The sequence below is a fragment of the Cryptomeria japonica genome, chromosome 5 (genome assembly GCF_030272615.1).
Source record: "Cryptomeria japonica chromosome 5, Sugi_1.0, whole genome shotgun sequence".
NCBI lineage: Eukaryota > Viridiplantae > Streptophyta > Pinopsida > Cupressales > Cupressaceae > Cryptomeria > Cryptomeria japonica.
In genome coordinates, this window is record NC_081409.1 from 356407971 (window position 1) to 356431501 (window position 23531).

General features: G+C 39.6%; 1 protein-coding gene across 3 annotated transcripts in view; it reads right to left on the reverse strand.

The window, feature by feature from the left end:
• Window positions 1-827: 827 nt before the first annotated feature.
• The window catches only part of LOC131034329 (histone acetyltransferase TAP1), a 77860-nt gene continuing 55156 nt past the window's right edge, over window positions 828-23531 (reverse strand). Inside the window, exons 4-8 of one of the 3 annotated variants that reach the window (XM_057965810.2) lie at window positions 21902-22094; window positions 18363-18462; window positions 18060-18160; window positions 2985-3078; window positions 828-1121 (exon numbers count right to left, since the gene is read on the reverse strand). In XM_057965810.2, the coding sequence (XP_057821793.1) occupies window positions 1042-1121; window positions 2985-3078; window positions 18060-18160; window positions 18363-18462; window positions 21902-22094 (568 nt within the window). In that variant the 3' untranslated portion in view covers window positions 828-1041. Of the gene's footprint in view, window positions 1122-2984; window positions 3123-18059; window positions 18161-18362; window positions 18463-21901; window positions 22095-23531 lie in introns of all 3 variants that reach the window. The other 2 variants (XR_009103784.2, XM_057965817.2) reach the window with 2 other exon arrangements.

Here is a 23531-nt window from a genome sequence, read left to right on the forward strand (position 1 = left end):
CAAGTAATTCCTAAGATGTAAATGAACCTCTACTCACCAAACTATAAATTATGTAGCCCAACATATGGTTGACATTATTTGCAGTTTCAAATGTCTCCTAAACGTGCTGGATCCAATCATAGAATCAGCTTTCCGTTTGAATTCTTTAAATAAATGCATATGCAAAAACACATTAATGTGATGTGGTAGATAAAGAGCTGCTCCATAAGCCATGTTATTAAGGAAGAAAAATGACACATTATGAAATTCAAATGAAACATAAAATGCATGTTGACATGTATCAATGTTAAAATAAGCGTAAAACAAGTAGGTGCTCTAATTATTTTAAATGCATTGGGTGAGAGGTAAATGAAAACCAAGTAGTCATATGTAAATATGTGGAATGGGAATCTTTCTTCATCGAGCAATGTTAATCTATTCATTCTGGTTTTGGGTTTGTTGCCTTTAGATATTGATTAGTCCATTCTCCTTAAAATTGATTAATCCTCGTTTCAAGCAAAGCACCCTAATGCTTTAAATGCCACATAATAGAGTTTATTGGATAAGCCAATAAATCCTACATCACGAGGCAAGCATGCCATTAAAATTTTCATATTGTGACATTAGCTTGCATTTTTGGTGTTGATACATAACAATTGGTACAAGCTAAAAATGGCATTTGCATGGATGTTAGCAAATAAAGATCAAATGAATAACAGAAGATTGGAATTCCAAAAAAATGTTTAGTTTACACATAACCCACCTAACTTAAAAATTATTTTTTTGCTAGTAAGTGTAACACCAGATTTTGTGCCCAAAATGTATCCACATAGAGGCCCAGGGAAAGATGACGCAGGAAAAAATTTGTTAAATTAAAATTGGCTTAGAAACCATCACATGTGACAGTGTTCTAAAGGATTCAAGGATTTGGAATTACAGTACAAATATTTTGTTGCATAAAACAAAACAATTAAATTAAATTAAAAAATACAGTCTTGATACACAAGTACAACTAATGCTCAAAATTTAGCATCGTTGTAAGCTATTTTTATACAACAAAAGCTAAAACCTTGGGTACCAAAACATGCCCTTTATGCCTTCTGGATCAGCTTCAAAACCTAAATTACGATAGAAATCTACAACTGCAGAGAATAGCAAGCATATATTAGAAGATGACCACTCAATTTCCTTTTAAAAAACCTAACAAGTAATGGCAGTATGTATAAAAAATAGCAGCATGCCCTATACATATTAAATAGAGCATATGGAGGCATAATTTATGAACACAAGCTTAAGGCATGAATGAAAATGCAAACTTACCAAACTATTATATCCAAAACGCAATTCACGGGCCTTACAGATAAATAAATAGATCCCACCCTCTACGTGGTTGAGCGTAAATGTCCTCCTCAACCTAAAGGTCAAAACTATAGAGCACTGATCTAATCCATCAAGTTTCTCAACCTTATGCCTAAAACCTAAATTACCGGTTCTTCCCTTTTTGGCCTAGGTCCAGGTCCTGGTTCGTGCCCGGTCCTGGTTCGGCCCGGGTTCAACTTGGGTTCCACCCGGGTCCTTCCCAGGGGGCTAGGTTCCCTGTGGATCCTGGTACGCAGGACCCACAGGGAACCCGACCACCTGGGAAGGACCCGGGTGGAACCCAGGTCGAACCCAGGAGGACCCGCGTGAACCCAGGCCTGTGGGTTCCCAAAAACAAGGCCCACAGGTCAAAAAAACAATAAAAAGCAATAAAAGAAGACTTGAAACTTGAATATTATCTTTTTTGTAAATTATCTTTTTTGAATAAAAAACAATAAAAATGCAAAAACAATTAAAAACTTGAATAAAAAACAATAAAAAAAGAGTTGAAACTGAAACTTGAATATTATCTTTTTTGCAAATTATGAATATGATATTAGACTTTAGTTATTAGTTTACAGATTACATTTGCGATATATGAATATTTATTGGCATTGGCAATTATGGATTTATCATTTATCATTTATGTATGGAAAGACACATTGTATATTTTATTTTTGTATGGATTGTATATATTGAACATACATATAATATATGTGTATATATATATGTGTGTGTGTGTGTGTGTACGGACGAACCCGTACCCGTACCCAAGAATTTTTTTTTTTGCCGAATCCGTGAATCTGTACCCGAATCTGAACCCGAACCGGTAACTTAGCCTAAAACTTCTAAATTTACAATTAAATTCAAAAAGAAACAATGGAAGAGCAAAAAAAAGTCTTGTGAGATGAAAAACATGCAATGGCTCCAGAACTTCTATTTTTAAGTGGTCATTGTGGCATGGATACAAGGAATAGAAACTATGAAAAACTAAGTGTGAAAGAGGCTTACAGCTATCATGTTACAGCAAATAAACCAGTTTGTGAAGTAGCTTCATCAAGTCAGCCAGCGGTTATTAGTTACTAACAACAAGAAACCAGTCAGATTCCAACATAGCAATCAGGAAAGTTCACGGTTTTAGTAGCTGCATGGTTGGCCAGTTGTAGTGTGATCAGCTTCTAGGCACAGACCATCTTTTTGACAAAGTGACCAACCTATCATGTCAAGCTAAAATTTGAAAATATTCTAAAGAAAAACCTCAATGCGACTCAAATTGTTGTAAACTCCTTAAATATTTTATTGAACCTTCCCTTTGAAATACTAGCCAGAGATTGAGTTTTGTATTTCTTTGCTTCCTATGTCAGTCTGACGCATCATTTTGTGTTCATGCATTTTTGTTATTATTTTAGCCTTAATGGAATCATTTAAAATAAATTATTTTCAGTGCCAAAGGAAATCAAAGGCATGCCTAGCATTGTACAAAAGTAACAGATATCAATTTTGAATTTATCCTTGACAAAATTATCGCCCCGGTACACCATGATGCATGCCAAAAAACACATATTTCATCCAAAGAATGATGCTTTTTGTTAGTACTAACTGCAGTGTAAATGAATTGCAAGTAATCTACACGTTCATAATTATACCTTGTGCATCTGCAAATAAGGTGATATTGGCAATATCCCTTCTGAGCAAAGCACGTATCATTTGCTCAACCAAAGCCTTCCCAAGTCCTTGGCCCTGAGTGATATCAAAATCTTCTGATTGGTCAAAGCAATTACACACTGCATATCTCCAGATAGCAAATTAATTTCAGAAGAATCTGTGACTTTTGCAGAATAGGTCTTACAGTTTAAAAATTATGATAATACTCTCTTGGATGCATCATGTTACGAACAGACATTAGGGTTTGGAAATACAAAGGTCAAGTCCATATAGGTGCTTGATAATGAAAAAGGAGACTACATTTGGAAGCCCAATAAGACAAAACTTGTGAGAGGCTATCAAGCGAAAAAAAAAGCAACTTTTCACAAAATAACATAAAGAAATGGGTTCTTCTGAACCCTTATGGAAGATTTGACATTGAAATTGTCTCAATATTAACAGTCAGCTGATTCCAAAAAAAGATATCACATAATGATGCATCAGCAAACACCAAATGAGCTCAAACTCTCACTCTGTTATCCTAATATGATGAAGAGAATATATCAAGTCATAGTAAGCAAGGAAGATACATCAACATGCAATGCTTCAAATGGAACAGGAAATTGAACTTAAGGGTTTGGAAAAATAAAATATGTTTGTTCAGATTCACAAAGAACTGAAGATAATCTTCTTAATGGTTGAAAGGCTGTTTGAGAGACTAAAAAGTTTCTCTTGGAGGAAGCCATAATAAGGAAAGAGGCTCCAAACATTTTCAGCTGTACTTCTACACCTTGAAAGATATTCACATGTATGTTTGATCCAACAATTGCAAACTGTACAATGGGCTTGGGTAGGCAAATATTATATTAGTATTGACCATCCCATCTTTAAATAAATGACTCTTTAATTCCAGCGCTTGTTAGCAATTCTATTGTAACTTTCATAATCTGGTCAAATATAAAGCGAAGCCTTCCTCAATCATTCGCTGTGAAAGTTCGGTGGCCAGCTCCTGGATTCAGCATGTTTCATGCTATTGTATTCTATTAAGGCTGATGGAGCAGACTTGAAACAGATTCATGTGACTTCCAGCCCTCAAAATGTAAACTGGGCCCTTCTAACTATACTACAAAAAATAAAGTAAATATTATCCAAATTATAATTGCTAGCAGGTACCTAATATGGATTGAGTAACCATCCGGCATAGTGTCATTTTCCATGATTATAGAGCAACCATCCCTTAACCAAACTTGTCTCAACTCCATCATTATACTCATAGTTGAAAAACTCAGACTCGGCAATGACTCGGCAAACCCAAAAAATTTTAAAAACTCGGCAATAACTCATTAACTTTATCGAACAATTGAAAATACAGTCATATAATCATATTACATTTTAACTAGTTATTTAGTCATAATCATATTACATTTTTATTTGCACTCAAAAACCAAATGGAAACCTTGGTGCATCCTGTCTCATGGCCAAAAACTAGAAGTTGCGAATCAAATTTGTAATTCCTGACGAGTTTTTCTCGAGAAATAGGGTTTTAACCTGCGAGATTTCGCTAGTATTTCCTCAAAAAACGCTGTGTGTTTTTATAGAAACTCGGAGCCAAGTTTAATGGCAAGTGACCTGGCTAGGATTTTGACCTGCGAGTACTCGCGAGTTTTTGAAAAACCCGCAGAGTCTTTCATCTATGATTATACTCACCTTGGAATACTCCTTATCAAGAGGGAAGCGCATAGCTTATGATCTATAGGGGGCACATATGAAGGACCAACTGGAAGTGCATCTTTCAACATTTGTTTAAAACATGAAATGGTATGGCATTAGCATAGAAAAATTTGGCAACAAAACTATTGGCTACATCTCATGATTTCATATTAAACATTCATGCAACACTAGTGGATCTTTTCTTTCCTGTTTGACTCTCACGCTCAACACTTCTAGGTTCAGTAGCAGTAGCACTAGACAATGACCCACTAGGCTGCAAACACTAAATTGACATTCCTTTTTTTTTATCCACCCTCCATGTGCAACCTAGTCACCCAGGCCTTCTCAACTAATATTATGATTTTACATGCTTTTACACTTGGCAAGGTATGCATAAAAGATGAGAGTAAACTCTTGTGTAGCTGCCCCTATAGTCCTCCTTGCAAATATGTCACAGCCATACTCTACTCCCCATGATTTATTTTTCTTAATGTCTAGCTGTTGCAAATTGTAAAAGAGGTTTTTTTGGGTTAAATGGACCCTTCGCATAATTTTTCAAGAGGCTAGAAAATGGATTGTCTGAGCTAAGTATCCCTGAAACACTCACACTCCTTGAAAAACTTTCATGGCATGCTTATTTAATTTCAATTTCTTGACCCTCACTGCTGCTAGTGCTCATTGGTTTTTTTGTTTAAAATGTAAATAGCTGCTGCAAGTGTGAACATAGAGCACAAACAAACAAAAAAACCCTCCTTAGTATTTCAAATTTTGACAAGAGCAAAAAAAAATGCAAAAGAATTTCCTCAAATGATAGAGACTTTATCTTCTTTTGCCTTCTCCTCACTTCTCTTCCCTTCTTTGACATGGTTTCTCATAAATGTGCTCTTCTTTTTTCTTCTCTTCACAACTTGCAAAATGACATAAATAAGCTCTTTTTTTGGTTTTGAATGTTATAATGCTTGCTTAAGGTTTAGGTTTCACGTTAAGGGGGGGGGCGCACAACCCTTTATTTCTTTTACCTTTTGTGTTTTTTAAAATTATATGAAAACTTATTGGGCCATAGGGTACGGCTAGTTGTCTCCTACAGCTTCCTAGAATTTTACAAGCATCCCCAAAGACGTTTTCGGTTTCAAAAATTTTTTGGGGATGACACGGATGTTTATCACCCCCGCATCCTCGGAATGTCCCCTACTATGGACATCCCTGTTTTGGCTAGGGACGTGTCCCTAAGTTAAATAGTTTGAAACTTGTTTCCTCATGTAGAGAGAAAGGCTGGATAGAAAAATGGAAGCCAGGAGTAAGCCATTAACTGCACCACTAACTTCCTTAGAATTTTTGGAACATGGTAGACTCAGACTTGAAAAAAACTTGACAGACCCAAAATTTGCAACTCGGCAACTTAAAAAATTGCTTAAATTTCTTTAAAAACATTATTTTTTGCAAAATTTAATGACAATATATCCAATGAGTACAAAGGTGCTTTCTATTAAATTTGATTCACTTGAATACAAATTGAGTACAAAATTGCATCATCATGCAAAATCCTGATACAATACTTAGATGAAAACTATTATGAATTGATGATGATTGCCTTTGAAAATCATCATTATAATTCATAAATTGCATATTACAAATTTTAAATCTTCCTCTTCCTTAGTCAAGTGAAATCTTGGGGATCGGTTCTAATCCTTGCACTCTGTTGCAACTCCTTGCTTGACGTTGAAGGCTGTGTTTGTGGTTCTGACTCAACCAAGTCAATGACCTCCTCTGATTTGTTGTCTACCTTTCTTGTGCAAAGCTGAAGGTCATGTTGTATTGTATAATAATAATGACATTTGAATCTTTGATACTGATACTTCATCATTGATCAATGATATTATGATAGTGATAAAGATAACTGTCCAAGTTGTTGATTCTAGTCTCCACTCCAAAATCCCCTCATTGTAATCAAATTTTTTATCTAAGAAGAGATCCCAATAACTAGTGGGGGTCTAGAAGTGGAGACTCCAATGGGGTTGAGGAGTAGCATCCCTCATGGGGGTCTAGGGGCAACACCCCTAGCAGGGCCAAGCGGCAACGCCTCTTGTGGGCGTTTTCGGGAAACAACCCTCATGCTGGTCTAGGGCAATGCCTCTCGTGGGGGTCTTGGGGCATTGCTCCCAATGGAGTCAAGGGGCAACGCCCCCACCACCAAACCCAAATTAAGGCCTTTGAAACCACACAAAATTTCATGTCACACCATTTTCACTATTTTATCACTTACGGGAGAAATTAGGTATTAGGCACAATTTTGTGAAAAATATTTGCTCTCCAAGTAAGTGTGAGGGGCATTCACGCATTTATAGAGTGAAATCATGATTTCACTATTTTTCAACCTTTTTTGCTAATTTTTTTGTGTTTTGCATTTTTAATGAATGTGGCAAGTTTTCTTGTAAAATTTTGATGAGTACTTGCCAAAAACTCGACGAGTTAACTTGCGAGTACTCATCAAGTTTTCCAACTGGAATGCACATGGCTTTCTAAAGGAAATCGATCAATGAAGATGTCACCAAATAATTAACTTCTCACCAACTAGAGCTTGTTGGTTTGACAATACTTTACAAAACAAGGCACTACCACAAGGTCAAAGTGGCTAAAGCCTTTCAAGCCTAAGAATTTAAAAATTGGACCCTTATGGTTTGGCTCAAAGTTAGAGATAAGGTTTCAAAATATTATTTCAACATTTCCAACTGAGATATTCATCTAACGAAATAAAAGTTGTGAAAGATGCTAGGGAACAATTTACTCATCTCTTGTCATCTTTTAATATTTTGTGGCCCATTATAAGTGTGCCAAGCTCAAGCTTCCACACTTAGCAAAGAGGATGTCGTTGAACATGTCTTAGCGCAGTGCCTTGCAAGCTCTCCATTGATAAGCTTCAAGATACCACTAATCAAATGACATCCTCGACCTAGGTATAGATGGTTTCCTATACAAAGTTTATCAAATTCTTTGGGAAACACTCAGCCTAGATCTTCATAACATGTACTTGGAAGCTCTACATAAAAACACATTGAGCAAGCTAATCGACAATGGAAACATTGTGTTCATCCCCAAGGCTAGTGACCTTAGGTTCATCATCAACTAGAGACCCATCACTTTTCTTAGCATCTCTTCTAGTAAAAATACACTTTTACATATCGTTTTCCTTGAACAAATCAATCTTATCTGTAGTATGTGTACTCTTGACCACATCATTGTTGTGTTTGAGTACGTCTGGATTCAACTATGTTGTCGGGAATAATCATTATGTTATGTTGTTATGTTTATGTTGTCGTCGGTAATAATGAGTTACGGCGGTCAGTTAGTTAGCCGACGGGTAGGTAGTTGGAGTCGCGACGGTTGTGTCGCACCCCTTCGGCTGTCATATATTGTACCACCTCCGGGTGTTGGGGGACAGGTAATAGTGACGACAGATTATAATATGAACATCTTTTGACATTAATGGCAAGCTTGTTCTGGTACTTCTTTTGTATTTGCATTGTGCATTGCTGTTCAATTTCTGTATTCTTCCTGTTTACCCAGTGAGGTAAACATTTGGCGCCGTTGCCTAGACGAACTCGGGAACGGAAGACACGGATGGAGCACAATGGGCCTACCCGTTGGTGAAGTAAACCCGGAGGCCGACGACGCCCGAACAGAACTGTACACAGGGGAAGACGCGCAACGCGAGAATTTTCAATTTTGCTCCAGGTGGCCATTCAGACATACGTTCGACGAGAAGCAGCGGAGGCAAAGATCCCACCAAGTGCCGTGTGGACAGCGCTGGAGGTTAGCCCGACAGTGAACCGGTTAATGAACCACCTCCCCCGGTTGCTTGCACAGGCATCGCTAGCGCAACAGGCCCGCCTGGAGGAGATTGCCCAGGAAGAGCGACGACAACAAATCCTGCAACGATACGAAGAGAACAACCGACAGGACACGGAAAGAGATGGCGACAGGCCAGGAGGGAATTGAAATGTGAACCTCTTATTTTCAAATAAAAGTGTCATTGACACGAGTTGTACTTGAGCAAATGAATTAATAAAGACATGTTTTGATTTAAAGAATTGAGAGTGAAGGAGATGTGTTACAATTAATGCCAAACTTGTTGAATAAAGATAGAAATAGAAAACCGGAAACGAACGAGTGGGAGGCCGCGCAGAGGGCTTTGATTCTGGAACAGCAAGTAGAACGTAGACGGAGGCTGAGGCAACTTGCCGAAGGACGACCTGCCGAAGGGGGGCCCGAGGGGAACCAAGGAGGTGTCACGGAAGGTGCAGAGGCCGACGGAAATTTCTACCCGTCGCTAGATCATCGTAGGACGCAGAGCCACGAAGAATTTCTAGAAGAAACAAGGTTAAGGCGAAATCTAGTCGAGGAGACGCGGGATCAGTTTAGGAACTTATCCCTCACACCATGGAGTGAAGATCACCAACGGGAGGCAGGAGTAGGAGGGTGTCCGAGCGAAGGGGAGGGCAATAGTACGGGTGTAGGTGCCACACGCGACAGGCAAAACACCGTACCTCCAGGACACACCACCAACACTACCGGAGGTAGCAACGCAGGGCCACAGACACAGACACAACCGCCTCCAGGAAGACGACCAGGGATGGCGAGCAAACAAAAGTTACCAAAGTTCACAGGGGACGGCAAGGAAGACCCCTTACGGCACTGCCGTACATGTGAGACCATTTGGTCTGCCAACGGAGTAACAGACCATGATGACTGGGTACAACAGTTCCCAGCCACGTTACAAGGAGTCGCCATAGATTGGTACTCCGATATAGATAAGCAAAAAGTGGCCACATGGGCTACCCTACAGAAGGAATTCACGGAGGAGTTCCGGTTGCTTCGTGATGACAACGAAATTGTGACAGAGATATATAGTACCAAGCAAGGTACTAAGGAGACAGTACGGGCATACAATCGGAGGCTGAAAGAACTCTTGGGTAAAATGGAAAGCCAACCCACAGATGGATTGAAGAAACGATGGTTCGTTGAAGGGTTGAAATCCTCCCTAGAGGAAGATGAAAATTGTACCCCTGACGTCATATGACGACGCTTATAATAGGGCGATGGACCTGGAGAGCGAACACAAAACATCAAAGAAGAAGAAAAGTAATAAATCCTCATCCGAGGACGATGACTCTTTAGAGGAAAGCAGCAGCGACGACGAGGCTGGCAAACAGGTGCAAGCGCTCCAGAAAGACATGGAGCGAATGAGAAAGGAATTCAAAATAATGAGAAGCACTGGTCAGAACGAAGGGGACATATGGTGCACTGAGTGCAAAGAGGAAGGGCACACAAAGGGTACTTGCCAAAAGAAGGCATTCTGCGAGATTTGCCAAGTGATGGGACACTCCACCAAGGAGTGCCCATACAACATGAAAACCTGAGGTACGCAAATGAACCAAGTGCTGTTCACAGAGCAGGCCACAACATCCGCACCAGCGGGTACCGGCCAACATACTAACACAACGGCATCATCTGGAGGATATCGGGACAACAGACGCGGCGGCGGAAGGAATAGCAACAATAACAATAACGGAAGCCGTATCCAGTATGACGCCAAGGGCCGGCCAATTATCCAATGTAGGGCCTATAATCAGTGGGGGCACTTCGCCCGTGATTGCACGAAGGAAGCCACCCCTCAGCACCTCTGCCGTTGGTGTGGGCCAGGCGACCATGAGGACGCAAATTGCCCGCAGGCAGGGGTTAATCTCCTCAACATTGAGAAGGCTGAGAAGACTCGTGAGAAAGAAGTACTGGCGATCACCCGCGCCCAGACGAAAAAAGCCACTTATCCCGACCCCCGTACGGAGAAGGAGAGATTACGGGAGGCAAAGGCCAATATTGAACGTGAGATGACGACCGAACAACGGGACAACGAGGTGGCAAGTACATCATTCCGTACAGAAGCGGAAAATAACATCATTGGGCAAATATTGCAGATGGAGGTGCCGATAAAGGTAAAAGACCTTCTAGACTCTATGCCACAATTGAGGACTGCCATCCTCACCAATGTGCAAAGCACTGCATCGTCGAGTGCACCACAGGTAGGGGTTCCCGCCACCGCATCATCGAGTGCACCACAGGTAGGGGTTCCCGCCACCGCTACGAAGAGTACACCACAGGTGGAGGTTTCCGTTAGCCCTTCGACTGACCCGATGTTACTAGCCGTGAGCAGTGGTAGACACCCAACTGTGGTAGAAATGGGTATCCGTGGGACCATTCTGAAGGACACCATTGTGGACGGTGGATCTGGGGTGAATGTACTACCAGAAGAAACATGGAAGTGGCTGGGGAAGCCCACCCTGTGGCCACCCACATTCAACCTGGTGGGAGCGGACCAACACGGCATTAAGCCACTCGGCCTGTTGATGGCCCAGCAAGTGACAATTGGTACGCAACCATTCTTGTTAGATTTCGTGGTCATTCCCTCGAAGAAGAAAGGCTATGACGCCATCCTGGGGACAGTGTGGTTGATCAATGCGAGGGTAAACCACAACTGGAAGAAAAATACACTTTCCATGGAGAAGGGAGGGCGGAAATATACCATTGACCTACACACCCAAGATGTCGGCGAAGAGCTCGCCTCTTCCGACTCGGACTCAGAGGACTCTAATAAAGGGGAAGGGGGTCCCGATGAAAGTAAGGGCAAGAACGCGATGGAGCCGAACAGTGAAGGGGTGCTCGAATTGGAGGGATGTTCTGAAGATGAGGTATGCTCACTTAATGGGCTCTTCCACTGGCAAATGGGGGATTATGAAATGTTCCAAAGCTACAGGCTAGAAGTAGAGGAACCAGAGCAACCAACAGAGGTGTACCTGCCGGAATACAAAGAATATTGGAAGGGAGACGCCCCAAACCCTTGCGACGTAGATAATCCGAAGAGTGTTGGCAACAATTGGAACCTTGTGTGGAAGGCCGCAGCCTTCAAAATCTTTATTATCCTTCTTCTTCTTATGTACGGGAAGGAGGTCGTGGTCCCTGTAGAATTTGTGGTTCCAGGTCTTCCGATGGCCATTGGAAATAGATTGGCCACCAATGGGTACAAATTGAAACCCTACCACGCGAAGCGCGCAGGGGTCCTGAGAGGCCGAACGGACACCCGAGAGCCCAAAGGGGGACCTGAGCAGATGGAAGGGGACCTGAGAGGCGAGGCAGGCGACTCAAGAGGCACAGGAGCACAACAGGAGACCCTTGGGCAAGGAAAACTGAGAAGGATGAAGGGCGATCTCAGAGACAAGGGACTCCAGCAGAAGACTCTCTAGCAGAAAAAAAAAAAGAAAAAAAACAAAGAGAAAAAAGAAAAAAAAAAAAAAGAAAAAAACGTATGGCCGTACGGGTCAGCTGACCGTACGAAAAAAAAAGCCACGGTGGAACCACCGTACGGTAGCACCACCGTGCGGTGGCAACACCGACGGTGGGGCCACCGGCGGTGTAACCACCGTACGGTAGCACCACCGTGCGGTGGCAACACCGACGATGGGGCCACCGGCGGTGTAACCACCATACGGTAGCACCACCGTGCGATGGCAACACCGACGGTGGAACCACCGTGCGGTGGCAACACCGGCAGTGGGACCACCGTGCGGTGGCAACACCGGCAGTGGGACCACCGTGCGGTGGAACCATCGTACGGTAGCACGTCCACCACCGTGCGGTGGAAACCACTGCTGTCACGGAGCACGAAGACATAAACGCAGCCCCCGCACAAACAAACACAGTCGTACGGTGGAGAGTGTTGACCGCACGATCGAAGGTGCCAGTGCTGTTGTTGAACGTACAGAGAGGTTGTATGCCCGAGCTGCCCCAGGACCCCGCGAGGGGCGCTGCCCCTCGACCCTGCTGGGGCATTGCCCCGGACCCCGCGAGGGGCACTGCCCCTCGACCCTGCTGGGGGCGTTGCCCCCAGACCCCCAATTTATTTTGAGCTACAGAAGACCACGGGAAGTGTTGTGGTTGTCCGTCTTGTGAGAAAGAAGCTTGCAGCTAAGCATTGGCGGGGAAGCCATAAGCCGTAGAGGGAGACGGATTTGGAGGTTGGGAACAAACAGAGTTTGAGGTAAGGCATTGCAGGTCCGCGCAGTTGTATGACACCAGGGAGTTATTCAGTTCAGTTTTTAGCCTTTGGGGAGTGTGATGGAGGATTTAAGGTGTCTCCTAGCATTTGTGCCAGCGGATTGTGGCCACCTCCAGGCATGACTGGTACGCTTTGAGGAACTCGGAGGATGTCTCGGTTGGACGTGAGGTTGCCGTGGTGGATGCATAGAGGGCTCGGGAGGAGCTGACCACCAGGTTGGAGGCAATAGTCGCGTGAGACTTAGTTCAGCGTACCCAGGAGAGCAACACGGGTGGCTATCGAGGACAAATTGGCTAGGGAGACAGTATCATTTGAGTAGTAGTTGGTGGAAGCTGAGACTGAAAAACATGTTTTACAAACAAGTTTGGGTTAGGCACAGGAGGACTGTGATGGCAAAGGAAGCAATATTGGTGAAATCCGCACTTCAGCATCGGATGGTAGCAGAAAAAGGTTTTCAAGCGAGGACGCAGCAAGTGTATAAGATCCGAGCCCGACTGGCGTCAGTAGTTCCTGCCATTCATCTCTATTTTGTATTAAGTCGTCGGAGTCGACTTCTTTTCTTGGGGGGGATGATGTTGTCGGGAATAATCATTATGTTATGTTGTTATGTTTATGTTGTCGTCGGTAATAATGAGTTACGGCGGTCAGTTAGTTAGCCGACGGGTAGGTAGTTGGAGTCGCGACGGTTGTGTCGCACCCCTTCGGCTGTCATATATTGTACCACCTCCGGGTGTTGGGGGACAGGTAATAGTGACGACAGATTATAATATGAACATCTTTTGACATTAATGGCAAGCTTGTTCTGGTACTTCTTTTGTATTTGCATTGTGCATTGCTGTTCGATTTCTGTATTCTTCCTGTTTACCCAGTGAGGTAAACAAATTATGCATATTTTATGGGATATAAAAGATGTAAATTGATAAGCTAGGTATTGCTAGGCCTCAGGAGGTAGATGCTTTTGAGAAGACCATGAGAAGAAGTCCCTAATAAGAACCCTTAATCGAAATCACATAAAGAGGTGCAAGAGGGCATCTTTGTTGCGCAGACCAAACTAGGCTAGATTGTTCAAATTGATGGTCATATTGGTTAACCAAGCTAGGTGTTGATACAAGAAGTACTCAAATACATCTTCATGGGCTATGGAAATGTCATTGTCATTATTGTTTTAGGAGGGGATGGAGTTGACTTATTCCACTTAGCAAAAGGCCATGTTTGTCAACTTGACTTTCTAGATGCCTATGATTGCATTGAATGACCCTTCATTTTGGTCATGTTGGAAGCTTTAAATTTTGGGTCGATATCTATAGCTATCTGCAAACTCTTTTCATTAATAACCAAGCTTGCCTCACCAATAATGGCCATCAATTTGAACAATATAGCCTATTTGGTCCATGTGGCCAAGACGCCCTCTTGCTCCTATGTATGTGCTTTCTACTGAGGGTTTTGCAGATATTATCAAATACGCATCTTGTCTCAAAAGCATCTAGCTCCCTAGGACTTGCAACACCCAACTTATTGATCAACATTTTGCAGATGATTCATTTCTTACCCTTTTAGAGGACGAATTCCAAATAATTCTACTGTGTGACTTGAATTTTCTACCTTGCTTCAAGCACACTCTTTTGGCCTGTAATGTCCCCTTCTCACTGATGTTCTTTCAGAGGTCCATTAGCCTATTCCTGAGACCCGTAGGCTAGGTGGAATGAGTAATCAGGGTCTAGCATCGATGAAACGAGGACTTACTATTTTTAGTAAGTCAGGGGATGACCGTTCTAGTGCCATTGTCCGACTGAGCACTCCTTGCTTTGCCTCTGGACGCGATGATCATATTTTTCTGAGCATTAATTCTTGACTTACTATTTTTAGTAAGTGGCTAGGTGGTACATTTCTATTTTTGGCAGTAGACAAGGGTCTGAATTCTGCAGCAGTTTGTGGTCGTCTGGGCTCAGTTTCATCTTGGAGGTGATAATAATCAGTGCGGGAGACATTTGCAACATAATTAAATATTATTTCCTTTCCTAAGGTTAATATTTAATTAATCTATTTATTGGCTACTGGTTTATTAAATTTGGGATTAATGCCTGTTTAATCCTAAGTTTGAGCGAAATTCAGTTATTTTATGGGATGTGAAATATTTTTTAAAAAGGGATATTATTTCACTTTACATCGCCATTTTGTGCCTAAGTGCCCAACGTGGGTCCTCCCCTTTCTTGGGCGTGACTTTTGACTTAGGAAGTTGGGCGCTACACTTGGGTCCACATGAAAGTGGAATGAAATTCAAATGCAAGCGTGGAATTTGGAGGGATGTCATTTGAATTTGAAGAATGAAGTTATAAATATGAGGCTTGGGTTCCCATTTGGATCATCTTGAAAATCTGTAATGTTATGCTGCCGGATTGGCGACAGAACTTGAGGCTTCGGAGTGCGTCTCCCTAGTGCTACCCGGTTTCATACTTGAAATACAGTACCTAGTTGTGCCTTGTATTCTTCTATCGTTTTCAGAGCTTTGCCATAGACATCTTGGTGTTGCAACGATTCTGGACTTGCTGGTTTTGCTTGTGGCTGAAACACATTTTTGCTCACATCTCTCTGCTTGAGCGTCTGATAGTTATGGCTATTATTCCTATCTTCCTTCCCAGCACTGGCAAATAAGTTTGTAAGTTTTTAGCACATTTGTTTGAGTATTGATTTAATTATGCAAAATCGAAATTCCTAGTCTAGGCGTGGTTTTTTTGGGTTGAATTGGGATGCGTGCAAAATAAAAAAAGGGTTGTTTGGGGTGTGGCTGTGATTGGTTATCATTGTATTGGATGTACGGTGGGATTGGGCTTGATTTGAATCAATTCGGGTAAAAATTGAGTGAGTTATGAGTATTTTCATGTTTTCATGGGCTGCTGGAACTATACTTTCAGCCTGCAAAGCAGCGTAACAGAAAATTACAGTATTGTGTAGAAATCTGCAGTTAATCTTCTCATCTCATCTCCATATTGTAAGGTTGTTTCAGTAGTACTGAGCATCCCATTCTATCTGCTTTTATTTGTAATTCCCATTGCATAAGTGGAAGAGACTGGCTTGCCGCCTTCTCAGTTTTGTAATTCAGTTTTCTTTGATAAATAGTCCTCCCGCTGAAATATGCGGTAGAGTGATGGTTTAATGTAATGTCCTCCCACTGAATAAGTGGTCGAGTGATAAATTCAATGTTTTGGTCCTCCCGCTGAAATATGCGGTAGAGTGATTGTTAATGTAATGTCCTCCCGCTGAAATACGCGGTAGAGTGATTGAACTTCTATTTCTTGTAATCTTTCCCTTGGTCGGTTCACCGCCAAGAAGTTTAGTTTCTATCCTGCTGGATAAGCAGAAGGGGATGGCTTGCCGCCCATGCAGTTGTAATGTTCAATTTGTTTATTGATGCTGACGATCCCCGGAACACCGTATGCTCTCACCCTCCCAGTCTGGGCTCTCGGTGAACAAAAGGTGGAAGGGTTCCCTTTTAGTTGTTTTGCTTATTACTCTAACCTTAACAGGTTAATTGTTGTGGATGAATTGCTATTGGCCTGAAAAAACAAAAAAAAAATTAGTGGGATATTACATGGCCCCAAGCCTATATAGTTGGAAAAGTCTTGGAAGCGGCTCCCCTATCAGGAGATGTTTGATTTTTTGAGTATTTGCTTTGTCTTCTGGGCTTCTACTTTGATGATCCCAAACTATTTAATATGGAGAAGATCTCTTAGTAGATTACTATTCTTCCTATTGAGCTCCCTCTAAGTCTACCTACAATAGGTTAGAAAAGCTCCTCATTTTTAAAGGCTATCATTGAATAAAAAGGGAATTTACAAAGTTGATTAGGAGCTTTGTTGTTGTCATAACAATGTGAGTGGAATGGTCCTCATTGATATTAATAAATTGCTGAGTAGATTTGTCAAACCATTTAAAGGAAAAAGGCCTGGAAAATTCTACTTAGACATTAAATATCTTCAAGAAATCTTTATAGCCCCACAACTAGGAAGTAGCTTGGTTTTCATACCCTTTTTGTTGCTACTACGCCCATTAAAATCATCGGAATTTTCATAAGCAATATCATTTGGAAGGCCTAGGGATCCATCAAAGCCTAGTTTGTTTGGAAAAGGATCAAATTTCAACGAAGCATCTCTAACACCCACTCTCTACGGTGGTTACCTACTATCTGCTTTTATGGCATATCTTTTACAAAAAATGACATGGAGCCAAAGCCTTAATTTTTTCCAAAAATGCAATTCACATCGTTCTTAACATCTTCAATTGACACATAGGAAAATGGTCTTCTTTGCCAAATCTAAAGGTCAAGTTCAAGTTTGATCTCAATGGCAGTGATATTGAGCCCTTTCATGAAATTCAAAAGGATGTTCCTAATGATACGGTTCACAAAATTGACTGGAAATCCCTAACATAGTGATAGAGGAAGTGAAGGTATTTGTTCTTCTTTCTAATAAAATTAATAACAAAAATAACAATGCATACAAGGCAAGGAGAAAATGTACATCTTTATTCACACAAAGTTATTACAAAAGTAGACCAAAGATGATCAGCCAAGAATCAGACTCCTTTCCCTGACCATGCAAAGGCTATTTTAAAGACTCAAAAGTTGCCACAAGAACACAACCATCTACCAACCAACTCCTATAACTACCTGAAGTCAACAAACAATTAATACATAGTCGAGTACAACCATATTAACAAAACATAATAAAGGTATATATACTAACTACATCATTCCCCCTAAAAGAAAAAGTTGTCTTCCAGATGACAAAAGAAAATTAAGAAGGATCAAGTTACAATAGGTAAGACTTTCCAAACTTGTGACCATGTTGTAGAAAAAGAAGGATCTTGTTGTCGATGCTTCAATGTCATAAGCCCTGGTCTTCCATTAATCACATTTGCATTGTAACAACATTCTTCTTTGGTTGCTAGATATAAAGTTACTACATAAATAATTGGCGAGCCAAAATGATAAGGTCTAATTGACAAAGGACAAAACACATATAGCAAAGCATAACAATGTACATATAGAAAATACAAAATGATTTAACTGTTACAAATTTCAGGCTTATGATGTCAATCATGTGCTTTAAGCGCATAGGAACTATCCTTTAAATGGGATCATATTCTGTATAAAAATGATCTTAGCTACTTTCTTTGCTTTACTATAGATCAAGATACATTGAACATTGCTTCTAGTGTAACCAGTTTCTTTTAGTTTAGAAAGATGGATGATAATATTTACCTGATAGGAAGGATCTACTAAAACATCCCAAATTGTAGCATTGAATACATGATCTGAAGTAGCACGAGCCATGCCTATTAGTTCCCGTTGTTCCTCACCATCTGTTAGATAAGAACTTATTTAGGTACTAATCTTTGTCTACATAATTAATTGAATATCAACAACCAATAAAAACAGCCAACAGGTAAAGTACAACCAAGATAAGCATTACATAGAAATTTTTGATAACTATGTACATTAATCAATATGGCAGTTGGCACATATAGAAAATGTATATATTAGAGAGAACAAATATCTAGGCACCTGGATTTGATGGTTGTGTAAGCAAATGCAAGGAGGCCACCATGTAGCTGTTTTTCAACGCTGCTGCTACTTTTGTAGGGGGTCTCCTTGGCCAACCTACCTGCCCTAATCCCACCCAGAGCATTGACAACACACCATAGGTACACAGTTTAGATGTAAAATTGTGATCACATGACTATAGATCAAAATTAATTAAAGTCCAAAGTATGGAGCTACTATTGCTATTATCATAAAATAGGATGACGAAATGACACAAGGTCTTATCTAATGATATGATGATTACAAGCGGAATTTCTGTAGCAGCAAACAAAACATAAGATTTCTCTGTGCATGTAGGCACTTCAGCATTTCTCAATGCTTCATATATTCTAAAAGATGAGAAATTTAAAACTAACTTGTTATAAAGAGGTTCTAAATTTCTTGAAATAGTAATTTTATCGGATATCCATTTCAAAATTTAATGAGCCCACCAAGGAAATAACATAAATAGGCAGCAAGGAGCTACTATGCTATTATTATAAAATAGGATGACAAAACGACACAAGGTCTAATCTAATGATATGAAGATTACAAGAAGAATTTTTGTAGCAGCAAACAAAACACAAGATTTAATGTAATTTAACAAGAAGCCAATGTACATGTAGGTACTTTGGCCATTTCTTAATGCTTTATATCTTCTAAAAGATGAGCAAATTTAAAACTAACTTGCTATAAAAGGGTTATAAATTCATATTAATGCCCATAAGCAACCAAAGAAGGTTGATTAGACACAAACGTACAACCAATAACAATTCTATGTGGGAAACAAAAAGAGCTCCAACCCTCACAACAAACTACAAGATAAAAACTCAAAGAATGATTCAAACCAACTCCAGCTTGTAGACCCAAAATCAGTAACACTTAAAAAACTCAAATAATAATAATGCCATGTATTCCATACAATCATAAGTGAACAAGACCCATCACCAACAAAAAAGGTAAAACCAATGAAAACCTGGACAAGGGACAAAGGCTGGTTCTAATCTGTATTAAAATGAAGTACCAACATCTCCATCAATTACCATGAAATAGCAAACATTAGATCCAACAATGTCCACAAAAGAATGACCTGGGCTAGGTGATCTTGGGAGCACAAAGAACATCTCTCAGTGGTTCTCCTCACATTCATGCTCAGTGGTCCTCTAACAGTGGATAGGAATCTAGTAATACTGTAATACACATTTGACTAGATCTTCTAGAATGTAGGTGAGAAGCAGTAGATCATCTATGCTGAGAAAAGAATTTACCATGAACAGCATGTGGGAGGAAGTAGATACCCTTATAACTACTTCTGGAAGAAGACGTGGTCTTGCCAATCTATCACAGTGCATGTAGGCAATAAAAGCATCTAAAGGACATTTAACACCACCAATTATTGGAAAAGGTTGGACAAATGAGGCAACTAACCTAGCAGTCCTTAGAGTCCCCTTCAAAGGTTGATGCCTAAAGGTGAACACTTCCCAGAAGGTAAAGACCTACCCACTTCTTATCAAGATAGCACAAGAAGGTAGCAAGCACTACTCCTAAATCTCTGTACAAGCAATAATATCTCCCTTGGATCTTGCAGTAGATAGAACATCTAAAAATAAAGTTCCCCTCCATCTCCACCTCCTTAAGAATGAAAAGGAGATGGATTCTATCCACTCTGGCGATTTAGTGGTCAGCCTCAATCTGCAAATGATGAGAGATAACCCTCAGCTGCCCAAGCAGAATCATGAGACCAATGGACTGAATAATACCATGAACAATAAGGAAATGATCCATATGGGCAGCCAACTTAGTGTTGATTCATAGGGTGCTTGTGTGAGAGAGATCCAAGTATCCTCAGTATATTGTTTGCGTGTCCTTCCTAAAAGCTTTATTGACCCTCTTTTCTGGAAGAGGCATTTAAAACTTACTTGAAAGGTGGAAGCTGATTCATGAAAATGCCAATAGACTGGACAAGCAGAATAGTCTTTGCATAGCAACACTCCTGTTGTCCATGCAGAGTTGAGGAAGCAACCATATCTGAAGAACAAAGGGCTAAATACAAGTATCTCTCTCATCCTAGGGCAAAATTGCCCATGAATCTAAGTCAATGGAACTGGAAGATGAGCTTGAACATGCTCTCCACTCAAGGAGGTTGAGAAGCAAATTTGGTTTGGACAACACACTAAGGGGCCATCCACTTGCATTGGAACAAACATAGAGCAAGATAGTCTACAGAATCTCAATACATGTCAGACAAGACAAAATTAGATTCATTTGTTTGCTATTACTAATAATGTGACTTGATGAAAGTTAATGGAATGCCTTCTAAAAAGTTGTATAACTTTCAACAATCCATAAATTATGTCCTCCACCCTGAAATTACAGACACAAAACCATGGGTCTAATCTTCCAGGTTTCATTTGTTTATCGTGGTTGGCACAGGATTCAACTTCAATTTCCCAATAGGATTCTTTCCAGAAGAGCTCTTTAATTCTTGGCTTGACACAGCCACTTGTTAACTAGAAATAGTGGGAATGGTACTTGAGTCACCGAAGATAAATCATAAGAGCTGCAACAATTTGTAGGAATAAGGTGAGAAATTGATCTAAGGACATGAGACTATTCGAGACCCACATGCTGAGAGCTCCAAAAGTGTCAATTACATGCTCATAAATATGGAGAGTTTAGACAATGGCCACACAGGAAAGCTTTTGGCACAGGCCTATGGTGATCAAGGACATAGGAACCTATGCCATCCCCCTCATTTAAGAGGTTCCTCAATCATTGTGGAAAGGATTGTGGAATTGATGGAGCATTCAATCGAAGCAATGTGTTACCATCCCTATCATGGAAACTAAAATACAGTTGTAACTGCCCATGCTGCGCCAGTAAATAAGCTAATATCTCTGATCCTATATACTAATTTCTCTTAGTATGCTTTCTCTAGTTCCTTATGATGTCTATTTGACATCCTATATGTTGGTTACTTCTGCTATGAGCCATTTTTCTGTGTTTGGCTCCTTGAATACAATCCAGGTCTATCTATCTAACTAAAGGAGAAATTAGTATATGTTATCAGACCAATATATTTTAACAGTAACAAGATTCAGTAAAATTTTATAAATTTCCTCAGTGATATGTTTTGCAGGGCTTTTGCCCAAAGTTAATATAATCCAAATATATTAAACTTGTAGGAAAAATAACCCTGATACAATATATTTTACTCCATATTTTTTTTCCTTTGCCATTGCACCTCTGTGTGCTATGTTAAGTTCATCACTCTACATTCCATGCGACCTTCAAAAACTTCTGAGGGTTTGTCATGTAAAGTAAAACCGCAAAACACACAATGTATGAGCAACAACAGCACAAGACACAACAAAAAGGTTAAAAAATAAAAACAATTGAGCTGAAAATCTAAATTGACCACCTATTATTTAATTTTTAACACAGAAAATTGAATAAGCACAATCATATAAATTACTAGAAGGAAGAAAATTCTTTGTATTGAATTGAATCAGCAAGAGTACCTTGTCACATAATTTCTGTAGATCATGCACATCAACATCGCCACCAGATGCAAATAAAATCTTTACAATTGTTCCATCTGGTTGTTCCTTTTCAATCAATACAATTTCTTCAGGCTCGGATTCCTCCTCCTGCTTCTCCTCTGGAAGATCTAAAAGAGGATCCATAACTTGGGTTGGATTGTTCTTCAGCAAACTGCCAGGAAGATGGTGCCAAAAGGTGAGCACTAAACCATAAACCTCCTGGAGTTGATATTTTTCTTCTTTTAAAACAAAGAAATGCAGCAAAGACTATTTGACTTCAAGAAGAAAATATGCATTGACATTAAATAATCTTACAGCCCTAGAAGAAAAAACTTCAATATAGCTAGATAGTCCAATGCAATCTAACTCTATTCCACAAGTTGGTAGTTTAAGGGCATGATGTCTGCTAACATTATTTTGCACTTAATTGGATTTAAGTGAGTTTATGTGCATGGTTAGAATTTTAAACAGTGCCCATGCACATATCTATTTCATTGAGTGTCTTGTAATGTCCCTTATTGGATACTCTTGGTTTTACACCTGTAAACAATATTAATCACTAAAAACTGATATTAGTTATATTAAGTATCAAGAATTAATGATAATATTTAAATCAGTACATCAAAAATTTAAGGTAATAATCAGACCAACAAATCATAGCACAATCCTCAAAACCAACCAAATCATGAATTCTTTGGGAATTATCTTGCCTGGGGCATGAAAGGGATAGCGCATTACCCCCCCCCTCTCTCTCTCTCTCTCTCTCTCTCTCTCTCTCTCTCTCTCTCTCTCTCTCTCTCTATATATATATATATATATATATACATATATATATGTGTGTGTGTACAAATACACACACACACACACACACACATATATATGTATTTATATGTATACATACATACATAAATGCATATACATATATATATGTACATAAATACATATATATATATATATATATATATATATATATATGTATATGTACATATGTATGTATACATACATAAATACATATACATATATGCATACATAAATACATATACATATATATATATGTGTGTGTGTATGTACATATATATGTATGTATAAATATATATGTATATATGTATACATACATATGTACATATACATATATACACACACATATATATCATATACATATATATATGTATACATACATATATACACACACATATATATGTGTACAACATATATATATGTATGTATACATATACATATGTATATATGTATGTATATATATATGTATAAGTTATATATATGTGTGTGTGTGTGTGTGTGTGTGCACACATACATATATGTATGTATATATGTATATGTGTATATATGTACATAAATACATATATATGTATACACACATATACATACATACACATATATATATATGTATACCTTATACATGATACATATATATATATATACATGATACATATATACATATATACACACACATATGTATATGTGCACATACATATATATGTATAACATATACATATATATATATACATACATGATACATATATACATATAAACATATATACACACACATATATACATATACATAAATACACATACATATATATATATGTAT